At 40.6% G+C, this 23,165-nt stretch overlaps 1 protein-coding gene across 3 annotated transcripts in view; it reads right to left on the reverse strand.

Annotated features, from left to right (window-relative positions):
* The window catches only part of ANKRD44 (ankyrin repeat domain 44), a 295,932-nt gene that overhangs the window by 88,237 nt on the left and 184,530 nt on the right, over positions 1 to 23,165 (reverse strand). For all 3 annotated transcript variants that reach the window (XM_077745799.1, XM_077745798.1, XM_077745797.1), the window contains 6 exons: positions 13,698 to 13,780; positions 12,486 to 12,549; positions 10,387 to 10,455; positions 8,632 to 8,772; positions 6,911 to 6,991; positions 2,466 to 2,577 (listed from right to left, as the gene is read on the reverse strand). In XM_077745799.1, coding sequence (XP_077601925.1) covers positions 2,466 to 2,577; positions 6,911 to 6,991; positions 8,632 to 8,772; positions 10,387 to 10,455; positions 12,486 to 12,549; positions 13,698 to 13,780 — 550 coding nt within the window. The remainder of the gene's footprint in view (positions 1 to 2,465; positions 2,578 to 6,910; positions 6,992 to 8,631; positions 8,773 to 10,386; positions 10,456 to 12,485; positions 12,550 to 13,697; positions 13,781 to 23,165) is intronic.

Genomic DNA, 23,165 nt, shown 5'->3' on the forward strand with positions numbered 1-23,165 from the left:
CAGCATGGTATGGAAAATATTACTTGTTTTTTAAATCAGGAATCCTGATTCATGGTACTGCTTCTTCCACTGACCAGGGCTATGTCTTTGGGACAAACCAGTTAATGCCCTGTGGTTTGGTTTGCTCATCTATAAGATAAAGGACTGCCCCTTGGCCACTTGTGGTTCTCCATTAAAGTCCATCTTATAGAAGGCTTTGAAATCACTGGCTTTCTACATCTTATTAGGAAACGGGATGGTTTTAAAACATGTCTATAAATCCTCTGACACTCTTCCTTTTGAAAGCTGGAGTCCTCTTCTCCTCTCTGGAGTGACCCTGTGTGACCTTCAAGGCTAGATCAGTAAGACTGATACTGTCTTTCTCTCACTCATTCTCACACTGGCTTTTTCCCACTCTCTTCTGGAGCAGATGCCTTTGGATCCCTGGGCCACCATGTGAGATATCCAGCTACTCTGAAACCACCATGCTAGAGAAAACCACAGAAAGAAGCCCCCCAGAAACTATTTAAATCTTACAATCCAGGCGAATGACATGAGTGAAGATGTTTTTGAGATTATGCCAGCCCCAGACATCGTCTGCAATCTCATAGGATAACTTTAACAATAACTACTCAGCTCAACCACTCCTGAATTCCTGATCAATAAGAGATATTAAATAATTGCTGTTGTTTTGAGTCGTTAAATTTGGGGGTAATTCATTTGCAGCCACAGTAACTAGAAGGGGAACTATGATGGAATCAAAACTAGAGGGGAAAAATGACACCCCCAAGGTCAGACAAGGAAATCTTTAGTATCCACAGGAACCTCAGGAAAGGAGACTTAGAAGCCGTCAAGAATGATGAAGGTGGGTACAGTTCACCAATAAATGCCACACCTAGCAACACCAGAATAATCACCTCTCTATTTCCAAATGCTTACGAACATCTTCCCACATTCATGGTTAAGAGAAATACAGTGAGAATGACCCTAAGTGGAACCACTTAAGTCTGGCAGCAAGGTCAAAAGTAAAGGAACGAGCTAGAGCAGCACTGGGCATTTCTGTGGAGGCACTGGTAAAACTGCTTGCTGGCTTTCCCCTTCATGCCTCCTAAATAGACTGTGCAGTTGATAAAGTGCAAGTGTTTTCCCAAACACATCTCCCAATACTCTGGAAAGTAGGACTACTCCTTTTATTTATTTAAAAAAATGTTTTAAATGCTTATTTGTTTCTGAAGGACAGAGATACAGAGCATGAGCACGGTAGGGGGGAGAGAGGGAGGGAGACACAGAATCCAAAGTAGCCTCCAGGCTCTGAGCGGTGAGCACAGGGCCCAACACAGGGCTTGAACTCATAAAGTGCAAGATCATGACCTGATCTAAAGTCCGATGCTTAACCGACTGACCCATCCAGGCGCCCTAGGACTACTCCTTTTAAAAAACAAGGAAAAGAGTTGGAGTCCAGTGAGGAAGGTGGCACTTACCAATGGACCAAAGATAGTGAGTCTGGGATGCCCCAGGCATCCTAGTGAAGCTGACCCAAGAGCGATGCTCAGGAGATGACAAATGGTGGCCTGCAGCCAGGATTTAACCACAAACCTGTAGTTTTCTTCCTGGTCCACCCAATGTTTTTGAAATAGGATATTTCACATAAAAAGTCTACATTTCTAGCTTTTCTTGAAATGCTGGAGTTCACCCCTGAGTATGAATTACCAGCTGATCTCAATCACTGGAGGTGACTGGCTGTTTCTCCCTTTAGACATAACGTGTCCTACTGGCCACAGTCCCTGCTGCTCCCTGCTGCTCTACACGTGGGGTCACTTCACTGGCTTACTTTCCATTTCTGTCCCTGTGGTCATTTAAGTTTGTGTCTGGTGACCCATACCAGTAGAAGAGTTTCTGACTCCAAATCCCCAGATGTTTTTCAATAGCTGCAGGTTTGAAATTTTTGGTAGTTTGGAAATTTGAATAAATTCTGCTATTGTTCCCTTACCAGTTTCTCTCCCTAGAATACAAATGTGGGACCATGACAAACCCATATGCCTAGCAGCTATGTAAGTCATCTTACAACACTATTATTGAATATTAGAGTGATAACTGTGACTGGAAATATATACTCAGCTTATTTGATACATCCAAATTATCTTTAAAATACCAACTGTCCAAACAGGAGTCTAACATTCCTAGTCCAAGTTAATATGGAAAAGCAGCAGCTGTCAGTCTGCTGTGAGATTAGGATGGATATAAGTGAAACAATGATATCTACATATTGTAAGCAATTTAATCACTTACCACAAAATATCTTCAAGGCGATTTCTAGTGCGGACTTAGTTAGGCAGTGAAGGCATTTGTGAGAGATTAAGACCAGCATCTGCAGGGTTGGGTCTGTGTGGTGTGGTGTGTGTGTGTGCGTGCATGTGTGTGTGTGTGTGTGTGTGTGTGTGTGTGTGTGTGTGTTAGTGGAAACAAAACAAGACAGAACAACTTACCAATTCCAGACACTGTCTGTGGCCATAGGCAGCAGCATAATGTATGCTATTGTATCCTTCTTTGTCCCGGATAGATGGATTTGCATCATTTTGAAGCAGAAACTCTAGACATCTGTAAGTATAAAAATGAGGTGTTATTTTAGAAAACAGCTCTAGACTAAAAGTGATAATTAAATATTCTCTTATTGTAAATGTTCCACAAAGCACTTGGTGAATTTAAGTGTTTCTTTAAAACTCCTACAGCAATGGGGCGCCTGGGCGGCTCAGTCGACTGATTAAGCTTCCAACTCTTGATCTTGGCTCAGGTCATGATCTTGACTCAGGTCATGATCTCACGGTTTGTGAATCTGAGCCCTGCACTGTCAGCGCAGAGCCTGCTTGCGATTCTGTCTCTCCCTCTCTTTGTTCCCCCAACTCTCTCTCAAAATAAATAAATAAACTTTAAAAAAGATCCTGTAGCAATGAAGGTTTATGTACTGAACGTTTTATGTGTGTGTGTTTTCTGTATCCATCTTCATTTCAGCTTAAAATAGCCATTCCAGAATTCAGGGAAAGCTTTAGGAACAAGAGGGTAGTTAAGTACCCCTTGCCCCACCACCCCCTCAATTTATTGAAAGTACTATCCCCTCCCCACTGAGGTGTTTCAATGTCATTATCAACTACTGCATATGTATCCACACATGGGATCATTTCTGGACTCTGTTCTGTTACAAGAATCAATTTGTCTCTTCCTGCATTGATACCAGAATGTTTTGTTGGGTTTTGTTTTTATAGTTGGCATACAATGTTATATTAGTTTCAGGTGTACAACATAGTGATTCAGCAGTTCTAGACATTATGCTGTGCTCACCACAGCGAGCGGGGCTGCCATCTGTCACCAAAGTTCTTACAATATTATTGACTCCCTATGCCGCACTTTTCATCTCCATGACTTATTTATTTTACAACTGGAAATCTGTATCTCTAATCCCCTTCACCTATTTTGCCCATTCTTCGGCCCCTGTCCTCTGGCAAGCACCAGTTTGTTCTCTGTACGTATGAGTCTGTGTTTGGTTGGTTGTTCACCTGTTTTGTTGGTTAGATTCCACACAGAAGTGAAATTATGATATTTGTCTTTCTCTGTCTGACTTATTTCATTTAGCATAATAAAGAATAATTAAGTCTTTTTCTTTCCTTTTCGCCTTAAAGTTGTCAGGATTACTGAATAATGAGTTTTCGAGCTCCACGTTCGAAAGATGGGCTCTCAAATGTAATAGAGAAGTGGTCAGGCCATTGCAGCAAGAGGGGCAGGGGTTAACTTTTACCCTTGCTGTTGGAGGCTCTATGATCAATCCAAAAGTTAGGAAATGAAAATTAGAAAGAATAGAAAATAACAACAGGAAGAGAACTTAAGAATAGCCCAAACAATAAAAAGATTAAAGGACTGGGCAAACATTTAAAAAATATAAAAGATTAATTCAGTAACCGCATCTGAAGAAAGAGGCCTAACTTGCATCAGTATGTATAGACTAGAACAAACTAATAAATAATAAACTTAGAAAGCCTTTTCGAACGGAGTTGTAATTTTTCTAAAAAAAAGCCACAATCTTTACAATAGGTTGGAGGTAGGGGTGTGGCTTCAACTTTGCTGAAATGCCCTAAACCCCAGGACACAAGTGCTTGGGGATGTAGGAATTCTGTTCAAGGTCTGTTACAAATGGTACAATCCTGCTAGTCAAAGAGGGAATAAGTAGTCAGGAAGCACCACTCCATAATTTCAGTTTTATATCCGCAGCAGTGGGACAAACGTGTCCTCTACAAGGTCAAGCCGATTCAATTCCATACTCAAATCAACTTCTCAAATGCTCACATCATACTTACATCAAAATATGCAATGGAAGCATGTACATTAAATAAGGCCTTCCAAGGGGAAATGCCTATCATTTCCTAAAAACACTTTAATTTTGGTTCTGTTTTTATTGTTTTTAAGTTTTTATTTTAATTCCAGTTAGTTCCCATACAGTGTTATATTAGTTTCAGGTGTACAATACAGTAATTCAACACTTCCATAAATCATCCTGTGACTCAAACACTTACCTATCCTTTGATATAGGGCAAAAGGATTAAATAAGTCACACAGAGACAATTAACACAGATATTTTAATTCCTAGAAAAACTGATAAAAGACATAAATTTTTTACACCAAATATTTACATGCTACATGATTTTTCCATGAAATATTCCATAATAAATCAAACTATTATTGGAGTTCTGATATCATGCTGTTTGGGTGATTTGTACCTTAAAAGGAAGTCCTTTTTTTTTATTTTGGTAATTAAATGTTCATGGACACAATCCCAGGTATGACTCATTTTAAACAGAATTTGGCTCTTGAAATAAAATCATTCAATAGGAATAGCGTTCTAGTGGACTCACAACCCCCAGCTTCTGAAAGAGTTTCACTGTAAAAAACCAGTTGGCGGATTTAATAGGTAATCTGGAAAACACTTGGAGTTGCTCCCAAAGTGTTATTTACCCCAGGATATAGCTGAACTATACCAACGGCAGTGCGTTTTGAAAAAACAACAGCACTATAGAATTTGCATACTCCCCATATCATTTCCAAGGGAAAATAAATTCCACTTTTAACTGGGGATGCTTATCTCTTCTCCTCCTAGGGTAGTGGTTAGCAATCTGGGCACCTACGCTGCAAAATCAAGACATGCACATTAAGTCAGGTATATTTGGATGAGAGGTGTAGCCTTTCTGCTCGGAAGAGCTCTCAGGAAGCCTGGTTCCCTGCCTTCCCCTGCCTGTACTGCCTTTTCCTTCTCCATCAGCTGTAACAGGGCTGCTTTGGCACAATCTCACCAGAGAAGGGGGCGCTGGCTGACATGGCTTAAAATTCTATAGTCTTTTGGGCACCTGGGTGGCTCAGTTGGTTGGGTGGCTGACTTTGGCTCAGGTCATGATCTTGCAGTTCATAGGTTCGAGCCCTGCATTGGGCTTACTACTGTCAGTGCAGAGCCTGCTTCGGATCCTCTGTCTGTCTGTCTCTCTCTCTCTCTCTGCCCTTCCCCTACTCTCTCTCTTTCTCTCAAGAATAAATAAACATTAACATTAAAAAAAAAATTCTACAGTCACTGAATATCATCAAGTTTGGATTATTAGGGCAAAACCTTGGCCATTCTGCCTTACTCATGGCTGTTTCCTGTCCCCACCCCAGTAACAGCCCAAGTTACGTCCCACAACTTGTATCAGGACCACACTCTCTAACTTCTCTCCCACAATGGTCTGGACCTGGAAGGAGAGGGGTCACAAACCTTTAGGTCATAGAGAAATTGGTTCCTCTGACAGGTGAAGAAGAGAATTAAACAGGTTAGGAACTGTGTGGGTGCAGACTCTTAGAGCACTGGATCCACTAGGTCTCAAGGAAGCAGGACAGCAAGTGTGAGCAGCACTCATTCCTTTGTTCATTTGTTTAACACACAGTGACTGAACACCAGCGACATGCTGGCTGCTGCACTGGGCAGAGCACAACCTTCACACTGTGCTTTGTTGTATAAGAAGGACTCTCGGAGGACGAGGCATTAGAGCCTCCTGTGCAGCAACGCTGCTGGGTGATGGCAGGGACTCCGGCCCTTGTCATGGTACTAGCTAAGTCTCTGTCAGAAGCCAGAGAGAGACAGGTGGGATGAGGTGGGGCAGGGGCAGTTGTGGGAACAAGTGGGAAGCTGTTTGTGAGCTGATGTTTGTGTGCCGGCGAGGGAGGGAAGGGAGAGCACAACCAGTGTATTGCACACTGAAATTTCAAAACACTTATTTATAGAATCTGCTAAATAGTTACCCTCAGGTCACTGAAGGAGAGCTGAAGGCCCCAGGGGAGGCTTAAAGTATCCCCTGTGGCATATGATGCATGGCAGAGTCACAAATGGCATTTAAGACACCTGTTCCTAAAAACTGCTGACCAGGGGCGCCTGGGTGGTTTAAGCTTAGTCGGTTTAAGCGTCCGACTTTCGCTTAGGTCGTGATCTCGCGGTTTGTGGATTCGAGCCCCGCGTCGGGCTCTGTGCTGACTGCCAGCTCGGAGCCTGGAGCCTGTTTTCAGTCCGTGACTCCCTCTCTCTCTGACCCTCCCCTGCTCATGCTGTCTCTCTCTCTCTCTCTCTCTCTCCTAGAAATAAGTAAAACATAAAAAAAAAAAAATTAAAAAAACAACTGCTGACCAATCACAGGGACAGTATTGGTAAGGGTTTCAATTTTAGGAAGAGTTCCTTGTGTAAAAATAGCATAACTGAAGGATATATTAAAAGAATCATTTCTTCTTCACTAAAGGCAAGCCCATATTGCTTTCTCCATATCCTGAATCAAACCCCAGATTAGCAAGGCTCCCCTATGTGACAACTGAGAAAAGCAGACAAGCGTCAATAACCACATCTTGTACTTTAAGCTGAGAAGAAACTTACAATGCGGCTTCCTTTTCCTTCAGCTCTCTGGCTCTTTCAAGTTCTTCTGAATTTTCATGGGCATTTCCCAAGATAGTCTTACTTCTCAGCATAAGGGAAGAAAAAAAATTACAATTATTTGTTTTAATGGCAAAGTTGCTAATGATTTTGGTACAGCTTCTAACTCAACGACTTTTCCCCCAACCCAAAAGAAATAAGCCCTGGTTTTCATTGAGGATATAAGTGATTTTCCTAAAGGCCATCCAGTAAATCTATTCTCTCCCAAGGAACCCAATCGAGAACATGACTTTCCTAGAACTTCCACCCAGGTTTCAGTGAGTAAGACAACAATCAAGTCATCCACCCTTCCAAAAATATCCGAAATCCCCCAAGTAAATAGGAGGCACTTTAGGTTAGACCTCCCTGACTCCAACCACATTTCTGTTGCCTCCTTGTCAGTTTGGCATCTCATTTATCCAGGAATGAGGTTCTAGTCACCCCTCAACTGCCAGAGCAATTCTTCATCATGTAGGGTTCCTTTCTCACCTTTAACATTGAGGTATACTTGTTCCCCCATTCTTTTCTAAGTGAGCAGCATAGAGCCTGCTGCATAGTGGGTGCTCAATAAATTGTTTGTTGCACTAATAACTTATGGGGCTACGGGGTCCTGAGTGTAGTGACATCAGACTTGCCAATATTATATAAACAGTATTTTCCAAACTGGAAATATGGACCATAATCCATAACGGAATTATAAAATTAATTTAGTAGGTTGTAGTAATTACGGTTTTTTTTAAACCAAAAGAGAAAATATCAGAATCATCACACATTGTAAAAGTAAATATAGTTTTATGAAATTCTGCTTCCTTTTTACATACACATATCAATATATATAGATATTTAAAACCTACATATTTGAGTACACATATTGGGTCATTAGGTAAAATGTATTTCCTGTCATGGATCACTGTGTAAAACATTTAAAAGCCATTGTTGTATAAAAAAGAATTTAGCACTGACCTAGAATCAATTCTATAGCACAGAGTAGCAAGTAAGGCAATAGTTTTCCAAACAGTGTCACCAAAAAGCATTCCTATAAAGGAGGCTCTGGTCCTCAAGTTTTTGAGAATGATCGCATAAGCTATGGGCACCTCTCACATCATTTCCACCTGAGCTGGTTCACTTATTTCTCCTTTTCATTCCTGGACACCTAGAATCCAAACATGTCCAGGGCATCCAACTTCCTCTACTCCAGCTCCTGATAGAGCATTCGTGCCCAGGTTTGGAACAAGACTGTCAGTTTTACGCATACTGACATTGCATTTGAAGGCTATTGGGATTATGCATGGATGGATATTTTAGACATGTGACATATTTACAGCAAATGTAAGTTTGAGAGCTAATAAAGCATTTAAGCGGTGATGATGGCAACTGCAGTATATGACAAAATAAATCACAGCCGATCTTGAATGAACTGAAAACCTGGGCTTGACAGCTCCACTTGGCATTCAACCCGAAGACCAGAGAAGAGAGATAATTGGGCAGTGACACGTAACAATCAAACATAAAGAGAGCAGTATGGCAAAACCGGGGTTAGGGATGAGGCAATTCTAACTCCTCTGGTCCTGGATAAGAGGGATTCTTCATTCACAGTTTCCATGAGGCAGCATGAAGAACACTTAGCAAACCCTTCCCCTCCCTAGCCATAGCCCCAAAGTAAATTTAAGCAAGGCTGTTTTTACTTTCTATCCATGTCTGACGCAGCAGCGTAGTGCAAAGCTGTCCGTCCCCAGTCATCCGTCTCATTAACATTGGCCCCTGTGGTCACTAATGTCTCAATACAGTGGAAATGACAATTTGCAGCTGCATAGTGCAAAGGCGTCCTGAAAAACAAAGAGCAATTTCCTACTTCATTCAGTCTGAAAAACAGACCCCCACCCCCACCCCCCATCATCAGCATTAGCACTGACAGCCGTATTCCTGGGAGTGGGGAAAGCTCTTCAGCTCTCAGAGTGTGGACACCAACGGACACGCCTTTCTTTCAATTTATACGTTGGAGCTGAAGATACAAAGACAGTGGCTTAAGACATGGCCACCTACCCGAGGCTCTATCCTTTCTTTCCATTGCTAGTGCCTATCCTGGTTCAGATCTACATTACTGCTCTTTCAGGCTATTGCAATACCATCCCTATTGGCCTCCTTAGCTCTAATCAAATTTCCATCAATTTCTAATTGGTATGAATGGAGAACTGGATTTTCTAAGGCCCAATATCCACATACAACATCCTATTGTCAGGCAATCAGTCCTCTCCACTGAACAAAGAAAGCCTTGATTCCTTAGTCTGGAATGGAAGACCTGTCCACGCTGGGCCCAAACTACCTTTATAAAGTATCTCTCTCTCTCCCCTGGATGCACCCATTACTATAAGCCCCTTGGGGGTAGGGATGTAGGTTAATGGGAAGAGCGATGCCCATGAGCTTTATCAAATCACATCCCCTCTCTGGGCCTGGGCTTCCTCATCCTTGCTTCAATAAGGACCTGTGAGCCCCCTAACATCTATTCTAGGTCTAAAATTTCTAGAATTTTACATGCACACGTTAACTTATTACATGTATAACTCATTTAGTTTCTCCAAGTCATTTTTCTTCATCTATTAAAAAAGGATAATAAGCATCCCCATATATTTCATAGAGAAACTATGAAAAACCAAGTGGGTAATATATAGGAAACATATGCATCTTATAAAGCGTAAGGCATTGCAGAAACATGAAGTGATTTATTTTATATTACCTATTTTTAGTCCTCAATTTTTTAATAGTTTATCTGATGTGCCTAGCCAACATTTAGGGTATAATAATCAAGTGAATTACTTTATAACAAAGTAAATAACTTTACTTCAAGAACTACTGATTAATTCTCAAGTACCACTCTTTTAAATTTTGCAGTCAATGTATGGACTCTTTTATTAGTTGACTAGGTAAATTGTATTTTAGAAGACCCAGTCCTGTTCCTCAGGAGACCCATGGACAGGTGAGAGGAGAGACAGGAAACAGAGGGTCGGCTAGAACTGTGTGATGTGTGCTGCAGTTGTGAAGTAAGGAGGGCATCTGGGGAAGGGGAGGGAGGTGTTACCTGACCTAAGTCTGGAAGGGTGAGTAGGAGTTATTCTGGGTGGGTTTGTAAGAGAAGAAATCGGTAGGCATCCAAGAGCCAGGGTGCACGTGGAGAGGACAGGTAGGGAGATGCATGGGGGAAAAAACAACTGGAAGAAGACACAACTGACATTTCTAAACAGAGCTGTGAGAGGAGATGCTTTCCTTGGGGTTTGTGCCTGCTTTGTTGTGTTGCACTACACAAAGGGATTTCCTTCTGAGGATAGACTCTCCCCAGCAAGCTTCCCTGTTTACCATTTCAATAGAACATGATTTCCAGATGGACTGCTCCCCACTCCTTTTACTTAGGCACTTGAAGCAGACAGAGTTCCCTGTTTACATACCTCCCACACTTGTCCTTTTTATGGAAATCTGCTCCGCTGCTCTGCAAGAGTTTTATACATTCCACATTACTAGAAAGACAGGGAAAACATCATTAAGATGGTAGAGGTCAATGGCTGGGCTATCTTCAGAAAGCTGTTTCTGGAAAAGCACAAGCCAAGATGAAATGATAGCTCCAGTTTTAAATTCTGCTAACCCCAAAACAACCTGAATATATTGAGGAATATAATATTGCAAGGATCTAAAGTTCCTGGAATTCCTTTTTCCAAGCCAATAAATCAATGCATTGAGCCTGACGGCACATTTTCAATTCCACGACCAAAGTATTTAATGATTATTACGTGGTTATTGTTACATGGTTAAACCTTTTAATGATGGTTTCATCGTTTATCCTAAAATTCTCTTTCAAAACCATCAAGGGTTTGGGAAATAACCCCTTAAACCTATGATGATTTCACATCACCTTTAAACAATGAGCCAGGAGGGAGAAGCATTACCTTTTATCACAGGAGAATGAATTCACTGTGATAATCATTTTCAACCCAGACTTTCCATAATGGAAAATAAAACAGCTGCATTTCCCTGTCTTTGTAATATAGGAAAATAAAATGTGTAAAAAATAAAAGGCCAAAGTGATGTAATGGAGCACAGGGATCTTCCAAACCTTCTTTGTCATTTCAGAAGCAATAAATCATGTTGAGTAAAGAAAAAAGAACCCACTGAAGTGAATTTTCCTATTGAAGGGCATGTAGCTAAATAATAATTCTATTAGGAGTTTCAGATATGAATCCAGGATGGTATGTTGTCACTCTCCATGTAGGTCTGATATTTTTTTCAAATGTCAGCATAAAAAGAGACAATCATTCATTATGGTTTTAAACTTGGAATGCTGAGTGGTCTCAGATTTATTGTTTTATTATCATTTAAATAAGAAAAATGATCTCATTAATGATGAACCTGAGCAGGGTCCCCTCAACTCCCCATCCACCCTTTGTCGTCAACTCTCTTGAGAACTGTTTCAGTCATAAAAAATAAGAACTTCCTGAGACCATGATGTGTCGATGTAGCATGCCAGTTGATATAAAGCACCTATCTCTTACTGAATGAAGCCAAAGGATCAAAGGCCGAGGCAGCTCTAGTTGTGTGGCTCATGAAGCTCATATGATTTGGGGAGAGGGATAGGGGAGAAGGAAATTCATTTTAAAAATAATAAGTGATTACGAATACAAAACTAAATACAATATTTTGGAAGGACCCCATGCAAATAAAGGCCCTGAAACTTCATAGTCAGCCCACCTCTGACAAAGAGGTAATGCCTTTGATAATGTACAGATGGCAAATGTAGAAGCATTGCTATTCCTTAAGGACTAGAAAACTGATTAAGAACTAACACCTTACCCAAACAAGGTCATCTGAGAGAGGCCATGTTTGGTCAATGTATGGTCATGTATCGACAACATTATCGATCAGAGCCTGAATCTCACCACTGATATGAAAAAGAGTACCTGACGAAAAATGCTTTTTTAAAATATAACTTAAAAAAAGGCAAGGATTAAATCATTTCTTGCCTATGCCTTTAGTTTTCTTGACCTTTGTTCACATTTAATTGTTTAAGTACTTAAAAATCAGTTTTGAAATAAGGACAAAAATATCTGTAAATAAACACAAACTAATTCAATCTTGGATTCCCGGCTCATCATCCACCTACCAGCAACAACAACAACAACAATAACAAAAAAGAAAAGAAAAGAAAAGAAAAACTTAAGAACAAATCTCAAATTATTTTCTTTTGGTAGAATATCAACCAGATACATATCATATAGGCTTCAAGACCTACAATTTTAAAAAAATAAGGAAAATGAAGGGAAGAGAAAAGAAAAATGATTTTCTATATGAGATGGATTAACACTTTTTCTTTGGAAGAACAAATGTACAATTAATTTGGAAATGCAAAAGTGATAGTGATATTGGGTACTGGTAGAAATGATTCTTACCCATCTTACTACAGGAATTGACTTTGATTCACAGATAAGTTGAGTCAATGAAGATATATGAGAGGAGTTAAGTCATGAAATAACAAGTGAAATTGCTAACTACTCACCCTCCTGCAGCAGCAGCATGAAGGCACGTTCTTCCAAATTTATCTGGGGTGTCTATTTCAAAGCCTGCAGACAGCACGTGCTCATTACTAAACAAGGATACTATGCTATACTTTTGTCCTAGTTAAACCACAAGAAACATTGCAGAGACAGAAAAATCAGTTAGTAGAAAAACCAGAATGCAAGCAATTGTAGTCAGAAAGAGGTTGTCATGGAAACGAATGGTAACTGCTCAAGCTTGGCAATTTTATAGGAAGAACCGTGAAGTCTAGAAGAATTTATTTTCACATTCAGCCCTGGGTGAACCACAGCCCCATATTTCAATCCCAGGGTAGAAATTTATGAAACCAATTTGAGACAAGTAAGGCACTAGACAGGCAGACAGAACACATGGAGAAAACATGGACAGCAAAGGAGTAATCTTAACATGCTGGAGTAGATATTTTCTCACGTGTATTATTAGCTTTCAGTTGGTTTCAGATCTGGGAAACATGCTTTCATGCAGGGATTATTTTTAAACATGCCAAAAGCAGTGAAAGCAGAATCAATCATAGGTAAAGCACTTAAAAGGAAGAAAAAAATGCCTCTGGGATGTCTGTTGAATTAATTCATAAACAATCTTTGCCTTGCAGACCTCTATCACCTTTGAAAGCCAGGAACTTCTTAATACATGGAGGTTGGCAGAAGCAGTGATAAGAAAGATTAGCAAAGCTCCAAACCAGAAAGAATTTCTTGGTTCCAAATAGGCCCATATTTAAAAAAATAAAAATTAAACCTAGTTGGAGGGGATCAGACTGCAGTAATTTTTCAGAGGCCACAGAATGGGGAGGTAACATGACATTTCTACTGTCAAACTGCAGGGGATTTTGCCTTTTTCCTTTGTTGAAAAGATTAACTGTTAAATCCACCATTTTCAGCCTCTAAGATGTTTTCTCTGATTATGACAAACTTCCGGTAAGCTAAGGCCATCCCTTCCTGCCTCTCCCTTTGAATCACCCAAGCTTGACCTTGAAAAGCAGACAAGGCTCTCACTCTGGGGCAGGAATATGGACGGTCAAACAGTAACAATACCAAGTACTGCTGGAAGCTGTCCCCAGACCAGGTCAGGAATACCATGAAGCGCAGGCAGCCACTTACTCTGACCAGACACCTAGAGCCATCTGGCTCATTTACAGGACACATTAAGCCTCATCTGTGGCAATGGAGTTACTTACCCGATGATAGCAGCTTTCTGCAGCAGTCGGAGTGAGCATTTAGGGCAGCTAAATGTAAGGGGAACATGCTATGGATTCCACACCTGAGGAGAAAAAGAAGAGAGCAGCTCAATGGTAGCAGATGTCAAGATATATGCAGAACAACAACAACCTTTCTAGAAGTTCTCTGATGAAAATGAAATCCAGAACACCTTGCAAGGGACTCCTGCCTGAAATAATTTTATATTCTTTCACTCACACAGGAATTATCAACCATTTTCTACCTTAACATAATAAAATCCTAAAACTAGACCAGAATTAAAAACCCCTAACAAGGAATGTAGATCTTCTTTTTTTTTTAATTTAAAAAAATTTTTAAAAACGTTTATTTATTTTTAAGAGTGAGAGAGAAACAAAGTGCAAGCAGGGGAGGGGCAGAGAGAGGGAGACACAGAATCCGAAGCAGGTCCAGGCTCTGAGCTGTCAGCACAGACCCAGATGCGGGGGTCAAACCCACAAACTGTGAGATCATGAGCTGAACCAGTCGGACCCTTAACCTACTGAGCCACCCAGGAGCCCCGAGGAAAGTAGATCTTTAAGAAAATATTTCCTATAAATGGTGATTCTACATTGGGAATTAATTTACCTTTCTTTTCCAGCTTAGCAATTTTATGTCAGCAAACTGTTTTACTCCTTGAATTAATAAATAAAGACTATTGACTTATTATGTGCTAAGCACTTGGCTAAGAATAATGGCTGCATTATCGAAAATAAAATTTTGGATGGCAATAAAAACTAATGTTTACCTTTTGCAGGTGCAATTTCATCTTCCTAATAGACTTTTATATTGCCTATTAACCCACATCAGGACACCAGTCATGAGAATGCGCTGAAGCAGTAAACAGTCTCTTGCATACATTTCATAAATCTAGCATATTTTCCCTAACAGTATCACAGAAAGAATCTTGAAAAGGACGTTGTAGACTGACACCCCAGCATAAAACAGTCCCCAAGATGATCCCCTAAGGCATCAGCAGCCTTCTGGCAGTGCTTTTTGTTTTCAGAATCCTCCTCTTGCTCATCACCTCTCCTCAAACAAGGACCCAAAGCCGTGTGCGGAACTATAGTTGCTAACAAACAGCATCATCAGGAGTTTCCTGTGTACTTGCAAGCATTTATAATATTAGCGTTCATTTCTCAGAACATCTCATTATATTCAAATACTGTATTTCAGATTTTGGAAAGTCTCTGCATAACACGTGTATCTATTTACACCTGCAGCATGAATAACCTAAGTTTCTTCTCTGCCACACAAAGTTAAAATTTTCAGATTCTACACTGCATTAAAAAACACATATGGTCTGAACGTGTTAGGTTTCAGATACATGAATTTTATTTGTTGTCTCAAAAGCTATTATGATGTGTGTGAATGTGTGAAAGTATCTACATATTCGCAGAGATTTCATGGTATGCAGTTTGCCAAATCTGAGTCTGCCAGCAATTAACCACCTCTCTCTTTCCATCAAAACTTCTCTCTGCGTGTTGGTGTTTTTGTTCAGTCTTCCCTCCCTTCGTTTTCCTTTCCCTATATGGAGATTTCCAACCCAGTGTATATAATAGCTGGCATCCATCAAGAGATGCAATTTGCTGGTCTTCCGGGCAGTGTCATGCAGAGGAGAACTGCTTGTAATTGCCTCTCTCATCATTTACAAAAAAAAATTCTGAGAAGCAATTGCACCAGTGACAACCTTGATGCTCATGGAAAGGAAGAGTGAGTTGGGGGATGGGAGAGAAGCCTTTCTATCTATGCTGCTACTTATATTGTTCCTTCTTGATTCCAGTGAAACACAGTAATTTTTTAAAATGTATAATATGCTTTTAAAACACCTTACTAAATGGAATTTTAAGCCAATGAGACTTTACCTAACCATTTTGTTTGTTTAGGGCAAGTAAGGCAAAAGTGTATGATCATATTAATATCTCTGGACATTTTCAAGAGAAAAACAGTATTTTCTAGGATGGTTTTAAGTTCCTGAAAGAATGTGCTGAAATTGGATTGGCTCTCTCAAGATTTCTTTGATCATTCCTCGTTCATTAAAAGTGATTTTAATAAAAACATATAAATATGTGTACAAATATATGTAAAATAGAAATATATTAAAATTTTATACATTACACACATATATAACATACATATGCACACATGTATGTATACATGCAGAATAGTATACATTTTATAAGGATACAAAAAAATATATATCTTTACATACAATAATACAAGCAAATGAATTAGATTTTTTTTAAATGTTTTATTTATTTCTGAGAGAGAGAGAGCATGAGCGGGAGATGGTCAGCGAGAGAGGGAGACACAGAATCCAAAGCAGGCTCCAGGCTCTGAGCTAGCTGTCAGCACAGAGACCAACACGGGGCTTGAACCCATGAACCACGAGATCATGACCTGAGCCGAAGTCAGATACTTAACCAACTGAGCCACCCAGGTGCCCCCAAGCAAATGAATTAGAGAAAATAGCATCGGGACACCTGGGTAGCTCAGTCGGTTGAGCATCCGACTTCGGCTCAGGTCATAATCACACAGTTCATAGGTTCGAGTCCCACTTCCGGCTCTGTGCTGACAGCTCAGAGCCTGGAGGCTGTCTTTAGATTCTGTGTCTCCCCTCTTTCTCTGACCCTCCCCTGCTCATGCTGTCTCTCTCTCTCAAAAAGAAATAAAACATTTTAAAAAATTTTTTAAAAAACAAAGAAAATAGCATCAACATCTGTAAGAAACCAATTAGGAAAAATATAAAAATTGTAAGTGATAGTATAACGGCAACAGTTTTGTAACATATTCTATAAACTTCATCGTCTTCAGATAATTCATCATACTCTACATTAGCTAATTCTTTCTTTTTTTCCTGCTACTTATAAACTTGAGAAGACAAGGGAGGTAGAACCATTCTAAAAGATCTAGCAAAAATTCTCTTTGGTATATATTTTTTATTCCACAGCTAATAAAAAAATCACTACCTCAATTAGGTTTTAAAAACATATTAATTTAGACTCAAGTATAATTGGCAAATATCAGGCCAAGATTGGAAAGAGAATAAAACTTGACTTCAGAATCTCTGAATCACTTTAAAAATGATTCACACATTTCAAAATAAAATTATTCCCTTATTGTTATAAAATAAGGCTCTTTATAAGGAAAGGTCATAATTCCTTTGGCAGGAAAACTAGAGTTTGGCTGTCTTAGTCAAATAAGAAGCGTCATCTTACTTCATCAGGTATACATCCAAGAAGATCAAGAAATAAAGATGTCAGATAACCCTAAACTTGACAATGCATAAATTACAGGAGAGGGGAGACCAATTCCACCTAAAATGCTACATTTATTTGACCAGTCATAAAATTAATGAGGCACATTTGTATTAGCTCTAATTAATTCAGCTGTTACTGCGTCTCCTACCCAGTTATTTCAGAATAAATGATAAAGAGTAGGGAGCTATCAGAAGTATGGAAAGGACTCGTGCAGGATTAGAATAATAGTTCTTTTAAGCTTTTCCCTTGGCATCAGAGAGCTATGGATGTCCCTTCTCACCTCCAGTGCTTTCTAGAGCCTTCCCTTAGGCTGTATGCTAAAAAACACTGTGGTTAAGGTGATGGGATCAGAAACCTTGGGTCTGAGTCCTAGTTTTGATGCTTGCTTGCTATTTGATCTTTAGGAAGTACACAATGGTTCCCTCATGCCAAAAATAAATGATTCCTTCATCCATAAAATAAAGATAATTAATAGTGTCAAGCTCACAGAGCAATTGTAAGGATTAATTAATAATACACTCCAAGTGCTCAGTAAGGGGTCTGGGCCATGATAAGCTTCTACCATACAAGTTAGTATTGCTATTGCCCTTGAAATTATTATTAGCTTAGTTGGAAAGTGGGTAGTGTATGAGGTTTGAAGTTGTAATCAGGCAATGATTCCTTAAAATCAGGTTTGTGATCTTTCTTTCTTTTTTTCTTTTTTCTTTTTTCAGGTTTCTGATTTTTTAAAAGCCAAGAAGAAATTGGTCTGCTAGCATTTCTGTTACCTTTCTACATTTTGAAATTCTTGACAATAATTATCTCACAAATCTTCTATCTAGAGAACGTAGATTGATTTAGTTTTGCCCAATGAGCAGGTGAGATAAAATGTGATGGTTTTTGATCCTGAAATGATTTTATGATTCTTACTTGGCTGACCAACCCAAACCAAAAAATCAGTTTCCTATTATAATTTTATCTATGTCATTCCAAGTTTTATCACGCACCCCTAAGTTACAGGCATTTGGGTATAACTGAGAACCATGAGGCCTGGTCCTTGCTGTTTGCAACCTATTGACATTCTTAGTGGTTTCTTTTGAATCAAGACCAAACATGCTAATGTGCCTTACAAGGTCCCTTCAGGTTCAAGGTGTTGCTTAACCAACCAGTATCCTAAAATCTCAGTGGACTTCTATCCCTTCCTCCTGGAGAAGCCAAGGCTCATTCCTGCCCAGGCTGTTCGGTAGATGCAGGCCCCTCTTAAAACTCATCCTTCTGCCTGGCTTCTTATAGCCTTTCTCGCACTAGTTAGTGCATCTCTGGAGGCCATGGAAATACCTTTGGCCTTTCAAGAGTTCTCTGTGGGAATTTTTAACTGTCTTTTCCTTTTGATGATAACCTAAAGCAAATGGTATAAAAGCATATTTTGGCTCATCTTAACACCCACCTTCTTACTACAGAGCCCAAGTCTGTATTTAGGGTCACACTGCTGCCATGTGGAACTACTGTGATTGGCAGCGGCCAATAAGAACAGAAGGAAGGTGGACTTAGTAGACAAATGATGTCTGGACCTGGGAAGGGTGAGTGATAATGCAGTATGCTGAGCCTTTTCTATGCACAGAATTTGGCAGCAGTTGGCCTTTGCGTTGTGTAATGAGCCCACTATTCCTCTAGTGCATTTGAAGCCACTGCAAAATCCTACTCCCACGGCACGTACTGACTTCAAAGGAGTCAGCACCTCGGCCACCAGGACAATTCCATGAAAATGGTGATTGAATTCTGGCAAACGGTTCACTATCACATCGTCCACTACACAGACAGGCAGCAAGCCTCTTGCTGAGGAGACTCACCTCCAGATCCAGATGGATAGAGTCTCATTTCAACCCTCTCACAAGCTCTGGGACCTCGGGCAAGTAACTGAACCTCTCTGTGCCTCATTTACTTCACATATAAGATGGCGATAATCATATCACTTACTCCATAGAGTAAATTAAATGTAATTCCTCAGAGTGGCGCCTTGCATGAGGAAGCACTCATGAATGTTTGCTACTACTGTAAGCTTGTTAAAGTTGAGTGCTGCTTGCATGTATTTTGTATTTTGGGGGGGATTTATTGATAAAATAGAGTTAAAAGCCTAAGGAGTTTCTATCTAGCCTTACATTTATACATATTCAAGTAACACTATAATAAAAATAATTTGTCTACACTTAGGATCTGCAAGACTCCCATGACCCAACTCACTGCTACTCAGCCTGCAGTCTCCAGTCACCGTCGCTCCTCCCACCGGCCCCCCCCCCGCCCCGCCATGTTCCACACATGTTCTGTATCCAGTGGCACCCAGTGAATGTTCTGGCATCACAGTTTTCAGGCATGATTGTAACAGCTTGTTTAATTCTTGCCTCCAAAGAATTATAAATTCCTTGAGGGCACGGATTTCTGTAACCCAGGAACCTGACACAGGGGGTAATAATTCACAGACCTTCAACAGACATTTAGTGAATGAACAGATGTCAGAACCAGTTACCTATCCTATATAACTATAAGACCCCTAATTTTGCAGCCATTGAGGCAGAAAAACAAATGAGAGCATAATCAGTAAGGTGAAAGACAAATTAAAATCCCAGAGAAAAGTGTCCCAAATGTAAAAAAAAGTTAAAGAAGAGAAACCAAAGGGCTCTGACACCACATAAAGTTGTGTGAGCACTGAGTCAAGTTGCAGAAAGTGCTCAGACTTAAAGTTCAGAAGAGGAAAATAAATATCAAAAACATTCATTTGGCCTTAGAATGAGATTCAAATAAATTCATAAGAAAGCAATGACCATAACATGTGTCATATGGAGATCTTTTAAAATACATTTGTTCAAAAAAAAATACATTTAGTCTATTGTTTATGAATGAGGATAAGTTAATTTTCATAAATACAATTTGTTTTCTTATTTATAGAAGGAAAGTCCTACTTTCCTCCTCTTTAATGAGCTACTTGACATAGACCTACATGGAGCCCAGGGAACACTGATATTCTGGGGCCTTTAGCAAAGTTAATCTTCTCCAAAGTCCATCCCCCCCCCCACCCCTACACCTCATTTTGATATTTTCCCTCAGGTGACTTCCCACCCCATGTACTACACACACACACACACACACACACACACACACACACACACACACAAAGTACACATGATTGTAGCCTAATGAACCACAGTTTGCTGCAGGAGGCAGTTTTTATTCATTTACTTTTTTAGTTTATTTCTTTTGAGAGGGTCAGAGACAGCCCAAGTGGGGTTGGGACAGAGAGAGAGGGAGAGTGAGAGCAAATTCCAAGCGCTCTGCACTGACAGTGCAGAGCCCAATGTGGGGCTTGAACTCATGAACCATGAGATCATGACCTGAGTTGAAACCAAGAGTCAGATGCTTAACTGACTGAGCCACCAGGTACCCACTGCAGGGAGCATTCTTATCCCCAGATATGCTGTGACAAAAGCAGATGTGGCTCTTTGAGGCTGGGACAATGTTTGCTTCAGTGGCATCCCCAGGACACAGCACAGTCAATGGGAGGAAAGGGCACTTGAACAGCAGTGCCACCTCTAAGGCACTTTAGCCACATGGTGTGTGTTTGCATAAACCGAAGGCAAAATCATTACCGAGAAATGAACTTTGTGCTTATTGAGTAAATGTGTTTGGGGAAATTTTAAGTAAGTAGTGAGCCCCGTTTACCCTCATATGGATCCAACCCTGAAAGAAAATCAGAAATTCATGGTTGTTTGGTTAAAACTCTGCAAGTAGGGGCGCCTGGGTGGCTCAGTCAAGTAAGCATCTGACTTCGGCTCAGGTCATGATCACATGGTTCGTGGATTCAAGTCCTGCATCAGGCTCTGTGCTGACGGCTAGCTCAGAGCCTGGAGCCTGCTTCAGACTCTGTGTCTCCCTCTCTCTCTGACCCTCCGCTGCTCACACTCTCTCTCTCTCTCTCTCTCAGAAATAAATAAAACATTAAAAAAAAAACTCTGCAAGTAACCCTAAGTTCAAAGAAAAGTACCACTGAAAACATTAACATATCACAGGTGAAGTGTGTGTGCCTAGATAGTCTCCTTCTGACTAATGAACACCAAGCATTTACAGTCTCTGGCTTTGGGGAGCCATGATCTAGTTCGGAACTCTGAATCTGTAAAAGCCTGCTGAACCCTAGGAGAGTGCTCCTTCCACAAGACTGAACTGTTTCTTTTAACTTGCAATGGCCTAGTCAGAAAGGTCCTTTATTCTGAAAGGAGACAGCCCACTACTCTTCCTATTTGTCAGTATGTCTCTCTCTTTCCACCCCCGCAGCCTCGTCCTGAGCCCAAGGCCTCATCTTTTCCTCCCTGGACATTTGCAGGAGACTGCCACGCGTTTCTGGTCTGGACCACCTCCCACACGTCTGGGCTATTGTCAGAGTGATCTTTCTCACATACGAATGGGATCATTAGACATAGAGTTCCCTACATCCACTTAGAATTCTTTAACAGTTTCTGAATGCCTCAGAATAGAATCCAAATCCTTAGCGGGACATGCAAGGTCCTTCAAGATGTGGCTCTCCTGCCTTCGTACCTCATTTCTTTCCCTTCCTCCACACACATCAGAGAAGCCAGGCTTGGGAATCTGCTTTCAACACATGTGCTTGCTTGTGCTTTTGTAAATACAGTTCCCTCTTCCTGGAATGGCCCTCCTTGCTTTCCCTCTATCTTTTTACCTCACTCAATTTTGCTCTCCTGGCAAACACCTATCCATCCTTCCTTTTGCTGAAATGCCCCCTCTTTTTTTTTTTTTTAATATTTTTATTTATTTCTAGGAGAGAGAGAGAGAGAGAGACAGCGTGAGCAGGGGAGGGTCAGAGAGAGAGGGAGTCACAGACTGAAACAGAATCCAGGCTCCGAGCTGGCAGTCAGCACAGAGCCCGACGCGGGGCCCGAACCCACAAACTGCGAGATCATGACCTAAGCAAAAGTCGGACGCTTAACCGACTAAGCCACCCAGGCGCCCCTGAAATGCCCCCTCTTTTGTGAAACCCGCAGAGTCTGTGTCTCCCTGCCTGATCACATAGCGTGGTACACACCTCACAGTACCGCAGGCATCTGCTCTGACCTTATTCCCACCACTGGATGGGTACCCCAGAAGGTCGCTGGAACCCACTGATGCCTTCCATGGATTATTTAAATTCCAGTTTATTCTCAAGCAAGATTTTCAATCCTGTTGCACAACACTTGGCAAATAAAATAGAATTCCTTGTGTTACACTGTCCTTATATCGTTCTACTGAACATTTGGTTTTTCTTTCCCAGTCTCTGTGATCAAAACTACACTCTTTATTCAGTCATTTAAAGCTCTCTTTAATTTGGTGCTACTACATATCATTAAGTAATAAAAAAAAAACAGTTATTGATAGCTTCCTATGTGCTAGGCACTCTTCAAAGAGCTTTTAACATAGATGATCTTGCTTGATAATATTAGCAGATATATTTACGTAACTCATATAGATCTTAACCAATAGCAGAGAGATCTGCTAATAATTATGTCATTCAATCCTCATAACAAACCCATGGGCAAGTACTATTATTACTCCCATTTTTGAAATGAGGAAACCAAAGCACAGAGACCTTAAGCAACGGCTGAAGGTCCCACAGTTCACAGGCAAGGTGGCTTGGATTGGAGCCCAGGTAGTGCCCATGAAAACCTGTGCAACACGATATGACCTCAGGGCAGAGTACTGTGGAATAGGACTCTTTCAACCTTTGTTCCTGCTTTCCTCCCTGCCCAGGAGGCCGCCATCTGCTCTACCCACATCACTGTCATCCTTCAAAGCCTACCTAAAACTCACCTTCTGCTTAAAGGCTTTTGCCACCTTTGAGCTCTCTCCTTCCTGTCTACACCCTGTGGTATATGCTGTCTACACTGAACATTTTGCCACTTAAATCCTGCTTCATTTAGAACTTTGTGATATACTATCTTGCATGGTTCTTTGTCTTAAGAGGGCCTCCAACAAAATTATGAGCTCCTTGAAGGTATCAACCAGGTGACTTACTTCTGAAACTTCCCATAGCACCCCACATTGTGACAGATTTGTACAGCTGCTTTATATATTCTTCTTGAAGTGTAAAATGAAGTCAGGTCCTCCTTCCCAATGTAGACGATTTACTCAATTGTACCCCATAATCATATC

Source organism: Crocuta crocuta, unplaced genomic scaffold (assembly GCF_008692635.1).
Source record: "Crocuta crocuta isolate KB4526 unplaced genomic scaffold, BGI_CrCroc_1.0 scaffold564, whole genome shotgun sequence".
Classification (NCBI taxonomy): Eukaryota; Metazoa; Chordata; class Mammalia; order Carnivora; family Hyaenidae; genus Crocuta; species Crocuta crocuta.